The 12,167-nt window shown below is 33.4% G+C and overlaps 2 protein-coding genes and 2 pseudogenes across 2 annotated transcripts in view; all 4 read right to left on the reverse strand.

Moving 5' to 3' along the window:
* LOC104789732 (MATH domain and coiled-coil domain-containing protein At3g58210-like) overlaps positions 1-4,485 on the reverse strand; it is an 8,248-nt gene extending 3,763 nt beyond the window's left edge. The window contains exon 1 of the mRNA XM_010515383.1: positions 4,458-4,485. Within this exon, the coding sequence (XP_010513685.1) occupies positions 4,458-4,485 (28 nt within the window). The remainder of the gene's footprint in view (positions 1-4,457) is intronic.
* On the reverse strand, positions 5,709-7,106 carry LOC104788034. The gene is made up of 6 exons (XM_010513713.1): positions 6,947-7,106; positions 6,636-6,794; positions 6,489-6,541; positions 6,256-6,437; positions 5,976-6,142; positions 5,709-5,866 (listed from the first exon to the last, which is right to left on the reverse strand). The coding sequence occupies exons 1-6, from the start codon at positions 7,104-7,106 to the stop codon at positions 5,709-5,711; spliced, it is 879 nt and encodes a 292-aa protein (XP_010512015.1).
* Positions 8,035-9,430, reverse strand: LOC104788035 (annotated as a pseudogene).
* LOC109133036 lies at positions 10,611-12,167 on the reverse strand (annotated as a pseudogene).

Raw genomic sequence — 12,167 nt, forward strand, 5'->3', positions numbered from 1 at the left:
GAGAGAAGAGAGGCCACGAGAAAGGGAGAGAGTTTGGGAAGCTTTTGATCAAAGAACTTATGTATTACTAACTCTTCTTACACAACCTCTTATTTATAGTGTACTACAAAACACATGAGTCACTACCTATTAGTTGTGGTAATGACAAGTGGAGAGATGTAATGACAAATGTTAACACTTCAAATATTACATAGACAAGTGTTATGCCATGTGTCTTGTGATGGATTAATCACAATTATATTTCATAATACTCCCCCTTGATTATCCATCACCATTGACGAGTTACGTACTACCTCATTAAAAACCTTGTCACGGAAAAACCCATTGGGATAAAAACCATGACAAGGGAAAAAGAGTATAGTAACGTAATCTCCCCCTCAAAAATCTTCATAGATCTCGTAGATGCCGCATTCCAATACTCTGAATATGCTTTCGGAACGTTGAAGTAGGAAACACCTTTGTAAACATGCTTTATAGTTCCCAACGAATAGTGATGCAATCTCTCCCTTCATTGGCATTCTCCGTCGAAGTCGGTCTTTTGCGTGTTATCTGCTGCCTCGTTAAAAACCTTGTCATGAAAAAAACCCAGTGGGATAAAAACCATGATAAGGGAAAAAGAGTGCAGCCACGCGAATCATCATATTCTCCCCCTGGAAGTATCATCTTCAAAATATGCATTTTGATCTCTGAAGATGCATTCTATATGAGGTAGTCGGAAGCACATTTGTAAATAACTCTGCTACATTGTTACTTGAGTTGATGGACTGGCTATCAACTTTCTTATTCTTGTCGAGTTCTTGAGTGTAAGAGAGGAATATGTCTTGTCTTGTCGTTCTTGGTGTAGCTTCCTTTGATTTGGGGAACATATGCAACAGAGTCTTCAAACAGAGTTGTTGCCTTTCAGTTGCTTCTTGCTAATGAGTCTCAACAAATCTTAACTAGTTGATGCTGATCAAACCCTCAGTGCAAAGTTCTTCGCCAACATGTTACGAGGCTCCCGTCTTCGGCGGGTAACTATTGGTTGACGTTCGAGCATCATCTGAGCCATTGTGGATTCTCGATTGGCATATGAAGCACAATTATTTTGGCATGACTTGAACAAGCAATGGCCAAAGTCTATCACTGAAACGTCGTGAAGTCGTTGTTTTGCGATATATCTTTATATTGATCCGATATAAATCTTCCATCTGCAAAACCAACTAAACCAAACTTGGGGGTTCCAAAATATATTAAGCCCAAGTTAATCATACCTTTGCAATAGGAGATACGTTTTAACTCATACTCAAAATCTACTCATAGAGAATGAGTTTATGCTGCAAAGAGATTAGTAGAAAATGCTATGCACAATTCATAAGATATATAAATGCTCGTCAGCATTTATATATGATATTATATGACTATATATATATATATGACTTCTATTAGAATTGATTATTATAGCATCTATTTCGGAAGATGTTTCCAAGATCTTTTCTTGCAAATAACCTTTAAAGGTTTTGATGATCATCAATGAGTTCTCGAGAACATAATTATGATATCATATATCTTTCGGGATAAGCTCTTCAAGCATCCTATGAGATGTATTTCAAGTCATCCATATAGCATCCATTTTGTTTGATAAGGTATTTTAACAAAATATGGCGCGACACACCATTTTGTTATATATAATTATACCCTTCTGATGCTTGGACCAATAGTCCAAAAATTACTCATTTTCATACGAGTTTATATAGACTTGATTACCTCTTTATTGGCCAATATATATCTCTATACGCTCACAGAGCGGAGATTTATGATCCTCATTAATCACATTGCGCGATATAATATTTTTATTGTCGACAATATGTCTTTGGTTCCATATTTTCCGTAATGACATGGTTAATCGAGATCTCTTTAATCATTATATAAATGATCTTATTCAGGTACCTGATTTCGTTATTAACCATATCAATCGGTTTCTCTACTCTTCTTGAGAAGTATCTTGCTCCTCTTTAGGATTCTCTGTGCTCCTCTCTGGGAGTCTATTAGCTCTTCTTAAAGAGTCTATCTACTCCTCTTTAAGAGTTCATTTGCTCCTCTTTTGAGAGTATAATCCTCTTTTTGATTTTCTCCTTTTTATTTTAGAGGATATTATCTTAGGAACCAAAGTAGTCTATAAACGTTTTATACGTGTCAAAGACTTACTATGTCATCCGCCAGAGACATATTTTTATTGGAGCATTTTTAGCTGGGATGTGAAATTTCTTAGAACTTCAAGTTCATATTTATCTATGTGAGGATCAATAATTAAAAAAAAAATCTCATCCATCAGCTTTTTGCAATATATGTTTTGAATAGTGATTTGTTGAACTTCTGAACTTTCAAGTTCATATTCATTATATTCATTTGTTCAAAGATTCAAACTATTCAATGATTCTCCCATAATGATGGAGAATTTTATCATCCAACATGATGATATGCAAATCTTGCAATAGGCACATCTCTCATAAGATGGCTCAATATTTTAGAGCGGAGACTCATCTCCTGCATCTATATATTTCATCCTCTGTGGATGATATTTTTATGTGGTGTGGAGGAGCATTTTAAAATATATATCACACACCCATAAGATTCAAAATGAGAAATATTTAATCTCCAACCATGAATATATAACATGGGAGAAATATTTCTTTATAAAATGTTGGCCTCATATATAATATTTACTACATGCAAAACTGCATCTTCCATGTTTTAACATGGAGATTAAATCACCAAGAACCGTTTTACAATATCTTTGAGTTGCGCTATGAACGATTCATTATAGCTCATTTCAAGAGTGAACATCATGGATGTTCCACTTTATCATATGCGACATATATATGTGATAAACTAAATGATATGACTTCACCAAAGTTCTATCGCTCTAGGGTGTCAAATTCACCAAAGTTTATCGACTTATTGTCGATGTGGGATTCCTTGAATTCTCCCCCTCGAGATGATAACTCTTGGAGTTCAATCATCTCGTACTGAATCCCACTTAAGGATCAACAACATACCGATTTCGGCTATGTCTATTATCTTAGATCCTAATAAGATGTGAGATTAGTATTATCCCCTCTCAAGATGATGACTTTTATATCCATTCACCTTTAATCGAATCTTATCTTTAGATCATTTATATTTGGGGTTTAATTTGAGGATATATCAAAGAAATCAAACCATCATATATATACAATGAGCTTGTTAATCCAAAAAGGATGGTGAATGAGCCAACATTATATGATTCTGGAGGCATAGCCTACCACAGAATTAAGGAGGAGGTATACAACCATCGACTCCATAAATAATAAATAGAATTTTAAAATTAATTTTAATAAACTGATACGAATATAATATAAATTATTTTACCTCAGAAAATGTGAATGGAGGCATGCAATGCTTGAATAAGCTTCTTTTTCTTTTCATAAATTTCAATGATATTTAATATCATTTATAGATCATGATGGATTGATTAGTTATGCTATGCTTAAAGCAAGCATTAGTAAATTTCATATTTTACTATTATTTTGTCATCTTTGTTTTTGCATGATGCAATTATATATATATGTGTGTCTCCAATATGGTTGAACATGCGATACCATGTTTATTTATTGTCTCAATATAATAATTTTATGCAGACAAAATGTCTTTGAAACTCCATGAGTTTATTTGAGACTTTGGAGAACACAAGACATCGATAATTATGAATCTGATGTCTTTGGAAGTCGAGAGACTAACTCATCTAGACCTTCCAATTATTTTTTGCACTGTCTAAAATATATTGACATGTGCTTAATATATTCTCATAAGAGAAATATATTTTTGATTAAAGACATTTCATTGTCTTTAAATCTTATATAACACATATAATTATTCTTTACGAATAAATAAAATTAAATAAACAAACATATAAATTCAGAAAATAAAATTAAGAGCTATAGCCTTATATATAAGAATTTAATAGACATAACTTTTCTTTGATCGTAGGCAGAGCCTATCATATATAATGATCAATCCATAAAAGACAAAGCTTTTTATTTGATCATTAATGAGGCAGAACCTCTATATGTATAACGATCAGTCCGGAAATGACATAGCCTTATATTGATCGTATAGGAGGCATAGCCTGTCATTTTTAACGATCTTTCCGGAAAAGACATAGTCTTTTGTTAGATCTGGAAGGAGGCAAAGCCTACCATATAAAACGATCTATCTATCCGGAAAAGACATAGCTTTTTTTTTTATCGTGAAGGAGGCAGAGCCTACCATATATCTAACGATCTATCCGGATATGATTTAGGCATTTAGCTATAGATTTGATCGTTAAAGAGGCAACGCCTACAACTTATGACGATTAATCCAGAAAAATGTATAATTTCACGATGTCTATAATATTTATGTTCTATAAATATAAACCAAAACAATATGAATTTACTTACCTCGTAAAAGCTCCGGCGGTAAAGACATCATGCTGATAAAGTGTTGTGAATTATAACCAAAATACACTTAACTTATGTTTGTAATACTTTGTAAAGTAAACAAGAAATAATAAAGAGAGAGAGAGAGAGAAGAGAGGCCACGAGAAAGGGAGAGAGTTTGGAAAGCTTTTGATCAAAGAACTTATGTATTACTAACTCTTCTTACACAACCTCTTATTTATAGTGTACTACAAAACACATGAGTCACTACCTATTAGTTGTGGTAATGACAAGTGGAGAGATGTAATGACAAATGTTAACACTTCAAATATTACATAGACAAGTGTTATGCCATGTGTCTTGTGATGGATTAATCACAATTATATTTCATAATAGTAATTATATTAATTCATTAATTCTTTCCTTGGCTTTTTGTTGACAATAAATAAATAAGTAGCTATATTAGAAATTACATGATGTAAATCAATTTACATAAGTGATTTTTAATTATAGCTGGTGTAAATTAACATCAGTTTTTATCAATATAAATTTTGTATCATATTAGAAAGTGATTTCAATAAAATTAATAGATTCATCAATTATCTAAATGATGTGAATCTATAATTTATCAATTATTAAAAAAGTGATACAAAAGCATAAAGGTTAAATCAATTTTATTTAATTGATGTCAAATTAGTTAATTAAAACATCACTTTAATAACTGATGCTTAATTATATTTATTTGTTTCAGTTTTAAATAAGTAATTCAAAGTAACAATACTTTTTTGTAGTGTTTGATGAGAAGATTTGGGTTCCCCATGCCAGCAATTATTTCGTTCCTTCCAGAGAGAATGCAGAGAAGCTTGAAAATCGTAACGGACTAAGAAAAGAGCAGAACTTCCCAAGGTCGTAATGAGAAGCCCTGATTTGTGTCCCAGTCGGTAGTAAACTTAGAAGCGAGAAGCTTGGAGGCCAGTGCAGTCCACACTTCAGCTGAAACAGAGCATGTATCCATTTTCAGGGTTAATAAAAGTAGCATACGGAAGAACTTGGAGCAATCCCCAAACCATTCTAAGAGCATTGAAACGCTTTACCTCAACATCTACCTATAAAATCGGGAGAATAAATTAAGAAATTATGGCAATCAGTTATCTATCTCCTTCTAAAAACAAATTTATGGATAGTAAAGAACTCGAATGATAATTAAAAAATATTTCGAAGCCATAGTATTATGTCGTAATAATTGTTACTCTAAAAGAAATAAAATAAAGATTAGATGATGGGAGAGTATTTGGTTGCAGAAACAACTTCAAACTCGACTTCAACTTTCAAAGCGTCTTCTTTGTCCAAGTAAGTCTTCCGAAGATTAGCTAAAGACAAAAATTTATACCAACCCCAACCAAAGTTTGATTTCTCATGCCAGTAAATCACTGCAAGAAAATAAAATTTGCAAACATAGTTATGAGAGAAAGACTAATTGATATCTAAGTTAATTTGTATATAGAAAGATTATATAATACTTGGTTTTCTAGAAATTACATTGGCCTGCCACGTGATTGGATCCAAGCGGGTTTAGAATTCTGACATGTGCTTGCGTAAAAATCTTCTCATCTGGTTTGAGTGTTTCAGTATCAGCTAAATGCAGAAAAATGGATAAATATTTGCCATCTGCTCTGGAGTCGCCCTTCGGAAACATCTTTAGAACCCTACAAAACAATAATTATTATGAACTTTTAAACATTCACACACAAACAAACCCATATATTAGATACATTATATATATATATATATATATATTCCAAAAAGTTTAGATACTCACCATTTCGTTGCTCCCATTGAAAAACTGTTTGATGTGTAATTCTCCTCTTTCAACTCAGAAAAATTCTTAACAGTCCACGAGAACTTAGGGTAAGAGAGTAGTTTCTCATCAAAAGAGACGATCTCCCAATTGGTAAGGGGTGGGGGAACAATGACATCAACACCAAACTCACATTGACCTCCCTCGAATATGTATCCATTTTCAGGGTTAATGAATGTTTCATATGGAAGAACTTTTAGCAACCCCCACACCAGTTTAAGAGCATTGAACCGCTTTACCTCAACATCTAAAAATACATAAAATCACATAGTTCACTGAAATATATGTGAATATACATATATATTTAGAGAGAGAGCAAGAGCATGAGTTGTAAAGTTCACCGTGAATAGTGAAGTACTTGTTTATTTTCTTATTGTAGATAAAGAAACGGAGTTTCGCAAACACCTCAGTTGGTGGGGTGGATACCAAGCTTGTGCTGTCGATTTCCACGTACATCGAAATAAATCCACTCCCATTGTCCTTTACGTTCCCTTTTGGGTATACAATTAATCTCCTATTTTTTACAAACAACACACTGCATTAGTTAGACTGATATATTGATAATTTTTGGTTCTCAATAATTAATAAATAATGCATTAACGCTAACTAAACTCATGAATATACAAAATACAATCCGTATACCATTTATGTCCACCAGAGGAAAAGAAACGAGATTCATATTTATGATCAAAGGAGGCAGTCGAATTTTCAAGTTGTGAGAAGTTGTGAATCTTGAGGGAATAAGAAGAAGGAGGATGGTCTCTCCATTTCTGCTTGATTGTAGGAACTGGTGCTGAGATTGATGCACCCATTCTATTCTACCCAACGCAGTGCAAGTCTTGAAACAATGATTGGCAGCGAGAGAAAGAGAGAGACGTCTAATTAGTAATTACATCAGATATTGTTTTTTTAATATACATCAAATTTGGTATACTTGTAAATATTTTATTTCTCAAACCCTAAAAAGATTCTGGTTAGTACGTATCTTTTTACACCAAGATTTGGTACGTAAGTACATTTTATTCTCTAGAAAGATTTCAGTATATTTTTTGTCATCTTAACCTTTTTTTTTTCCACGGCGTAATCTTAACCCTTAATAAGATCAATTTAAAATACATAAAATATGCGGGAATAAAATATAATCATGAATAAAAATATTTATCTGTTATATTAAAAACCCAAAAACTGAAGAAAGAAGAAAAAGGCCATGAATAGAAAGATGGTTTTTAAATGGTTTTAAGTTTATAGATTTTGGTTTTTGATTTTTGGGATTTTAGTATTTGTAAGAAAGTTATTTTTAAAATAATTACATAAAGAAACATGAAAAATAATAAGAATCGTAAGTTTTCCCTAAAATCTCTAATTATGTGGATTCTAGTTTTGGTTAATATCTGTAAAGAAAACCTAAAAACTAAAACTAGTTTTTAGGGAATCTATTTAACGTAAAATTTTGAATGGAGAAAAGTTGGTTTTTGAAAAACAAAATCTAAAACCTTTTGTAAAATCTACTTGACATTCAGTTGGTTTTTGAAAAATATGCATTCATTGCCAATACTCATCAAGAATTTAACTTTTTTTTTTTCTTTCCCGCATTTCGGAAAATCGGGGAATAAACGTGAGGCCGAAATTAAAAATTAAACTTGTCCAAGACATTAACATTGTGTCTTACTCTACTCATAGTAGAAGAATATCAGATAATTAATAGAGATTCTAAATTAAAAGCAAACAAACAAAAAGAGTTCAGATAACGGTAGAGTATTTGGCCGCAGAAACAACTTTAAATTCGGCCTCAACTTTCAACGTGTCTTCTATGTCCAAGTAAGTCTTTCGAAATTTATCTAAAGAGAAAAAGTAACTCCAACCCCAAACCAGGAGTTCACTTGCAAGAAAATAAAATGTAAAACATAGTTAGACGACCGCCAAATGTATAACACAGTATATATATATATATATAACAACTATTAAGATATACGTAAGCAATTGTGGTTTGGAAGATACGTACATTTGAGTTCTATGTTATTGGATCCAAGCGGGTTTAGGACTCGGACAAGTACTTGAGTGAAAATCTTCTCATCAGGTTTTAGTGTTTCATTATCAGCTAAATAAAGATAAACGGATAAATATTTGCCAGTTGCTCTTAAGTCGCCCTTCGGATACAGCATTAGACCCCTACAAAAGATGAAATATTATGAGCGTTCGTATATTATGTAGAGAAACATTTTTGTTGGTCTAAAAAACAACTCTTTTTTATAATAATACTCACCATGTCCTTCCTCCCATTGAAAAACTCTTTGACTTGTAAACAGACTCGTTCAAGCCAGAAAAGTTCTTAACAGTCCACGAGAACTTGGGATAAGGGAGTAGTTTCTCATTAAAAGAGACGATCTCCCAATTGGTAAGGGGTGGGGGAACAATGACATCAACACCAAACTCACATTGACCTCCCTCGAAGATATACCCATTTTCAGGGTTAATGAATGTTTCATATGGAAGAACTTGGAGCAATCCCCTCACCATACTAAGTGAATTGAACCGCTTTACTTCTACATCTGAATATATATAAATACCGTTTACTGAATATTATGTGAATGTATACGATAAATTTTAAAGAAGGAAAGCATGATATGATGAGATGTAAGAATGATGTATATATATATAGTTCACCTTGAATAGTAAAGTAGCGGAGTTCCGCAATTGTTGGTGAGGATTCCATCAAGCTCGTGCTGTCTAATTCCACGTACATTGATATAAATACACTTACATTGTCGTTTACGTTACCTCTGGGGTATACAATCAATCTCCTGTTTTTATAAACATCATAAATATTGCATATTTGCATTAGCTAGATGGCATTGTTAATTTTGGTCCTGAATAATTAATGATGAATGCCTTGTTTAGGTCCTTACATATACATGGCGTTTCATTAGCTAAATCATGAATATACAAAACACAATCGGCGTACGTACCAGTTATATCCACCAGAGGAGAAAAGACGAGATTGGTATTTATGATCAGAGAAGGCAGTATGATTCTCAAGTTGGGAGAATTTGTTAATCTTGAGGGAATAAGAAGAAGGAGGATGCTCTCTCCAGCTCTGCTTGATCGAAGAAACGGGTGATGAGCATGACGAACCCATTATATTCTATNTAAAGAAGGAAAGCATGATATGATGAGATGTAAGAATGATGTATATATATATAGTTCACCTTGAATAGTAAAGTAGCGGAGTTCCGCAATTGTTGGTGAGGATTCCATCAAGCTCGTGCTGTCTAATTCCACGTACATTGATATAAATACACTTACATTGTCGTTTACGTTACCTCTGGGGTATACAATCAATCTCCTGTTTTTATAAACATCATAAATATTGCATATTTGCATTAGCTAGATGGCATTGTTAATTTTGGTCCTGAATAATTAATGATGAATGCCTTGTTTAGGTCCTTACATATACATGGCGTTTCATTAGCTAAATCATGAATATACAAAACACAATCGGCGTACGTACCAGTTATATCCACCAGAGGAGAAAAGACGAGATTGGTATTTATGATCAGAGAAGGCAGTATGATTCTCAAGTTGGGAGAATTTGTTAATCTTGAGGGAATAAGAAGAAGGAGGATGCTCTCTCCAGCTCTGCTTGATCGAAGAAACGGGTGATGAGCATGACGAACCCATTATATTCTATGTACCCTACACAATGCAAGCCTTAGAAACTATGATTGACTAATATATAAAGAGGAATCTTGGGGAGGGGGTCACGATAATTAATTATTAGGGTTTTCATAAAAGTTATATAAAGAGAGATAGCTAGACGTCTTAATTAAAATACCTGCAAACGCATCATATATACATCAGATTTGGTATAAGTATTTTATTTCGATGAGAAGATAATTTTGTTCGTAAGGACATATCTTTTTAAGATAACTTCACACCAGATTTGGTCAAATAACATTGTTTCCCCTCTAATAAGAATATGATAACTTTTGTCATTCTTAACTTTTAATATCATCAATTCAAAAAACAATAAACATGCGAGAAAAAAATTACTTTTATATTATAATGTAGTAATATTTTCATAATGATCATAATTTTTTCTCTCGTGTTTGGGAGTAGAAAATGCACTACGTACCGAGCTAACGTACTTGGGGCCTTCTTTTATTTGTCCCGTTCCCGTAGCTACTAGGACCCAATTGACCGAGACACTCATTTTTGACATTGGAGATAAAACCTTTGTTAAGAAACATAAGGAAATAGATTGTGAGACTATGGGATCCGTTTTTCATCTCGTACAAAAACAAATTTATGGATTTGGCTTAGATAATGGGAGAGTATTTGGCTTCAGAAACAACTTTAAATTCGGTCTCAACTTTCAACGTGTCTTCTTTGTCCAATTAAGTCTGTTCAAGTTCAGCTAAAAGAACAAAGTTAGGACCAACCCCAACCATCGTTTGATGCCTCGTGCCAGCGGCTGACTGCAAAAGACAAAACCCGAAACACCAAATGAATATATCAGTATACATATGTAGAAGATTGTATTACTTTTGTATGAATATATCAGTATACATATGTAGAAGATTTGTGTTACTTTTGTTTAGTTAATATTAAAATATTATAATTGTGGTTTAGAAAATACATTGGTGTGCCAAGTGATTGGAGCCAAGATGGTTTAGAACTCGCACATGTCCTTGCGTGAAAATCTTCTCATCTGGTTCTAGTGTTTCACTATCAGCAAAATACAGAAGAACGGGTAAATATTTGCCATCTGCTGTAGAGTTGCCCTTCGGATACACCTTTAGTACCCTACAAAACAATAATTATTATGAACTTCTAAACATTCAAATTTCACACACACACACACACACACACACACACACACACACACACACACACACACATATATATATATATATATATATAGATACTCACCATTTCCTTCCTCCCATTGAAAACTATTTGATGTGTAAATCTCCTCTTTCAATTGAGAAAATTTCTGAAAAGTCCAAGAGACTTTGGGAGTTTCTACATATGTATATATAAAGGGTTCAGGGAATTTCTCATCAAAAGAGAGGATTTTCCAATTGGTAAAGGGTGGAGGTGTTGGGATACAATCTAAGTCCCACATCTGAAGTTTGAAGGGACTATCATTAATATATAAAGGGTTAGGGTCAATCTACTAATTGTCAATTGGTTTTTAGTTAGAAGCCCAGGATAAGCCCAAATTTAACATGGTATCAGAGCCCAAGGTTCAAGTTCTGGTGGGCCTAGAAAAGTGGATACGGACATCCCTCTTGTTTACCCGAGCAATGGGGGCCCAAGAAGGGGTTTATTATCGGTCCAAGTGGGATCGGTTCGAGATGGAGTTATCATCTCGAGGAGGCGTGTCAAGATATGTGGTCCTTGGTTTGAAGGGGAGATTGTTGGGATACAATCCAAGTCCCACATCTAAGGTTTGAAGGGACTATCATTAATATATAAAGGGTTATGGTCAATCTACTAATTGCCAATTGGTTTTTAGTTAGAAACCCAAGATAAGTCCAAATTTAACAGGAGAGACAATGACGTCAACACCAAACTGGCATTCACCTCCCTCAAAAATGTATCCCTTTTTAGGGTTAATGAATGTATATCATATGGAAGAACTTGTAGCAACCCCCACACCATTTTAAGAGCATTGAACCGCTTTACTTCAACATCTGATTGCAAAAATATATATATATATATATATAAAGCTACTGAAATATATATTTACAAAATGAGGACATGAGATGTTTATGTAATTCACTTTGAATAGTAAAGTACTTGTTTTCTTTCTTATTATAGACATAGAAGCGGAGTTCTGCAAAGACCTCAGTAAGTGGTGTGGATTCCAT

Source organism: Camelina sativa, chromosome 5 (genome assembly GCF_000633955.1).
Source record: "Camelina sativa cultivar DH55 chromosome 5, Cs, whole genome shotgun sequence".
NCBI lineage: Eukaryota > Viridiplantae > Streptophyta > Magnoliopsida > Brassicales > Brassicaceae > Camelina > Camelina sativa.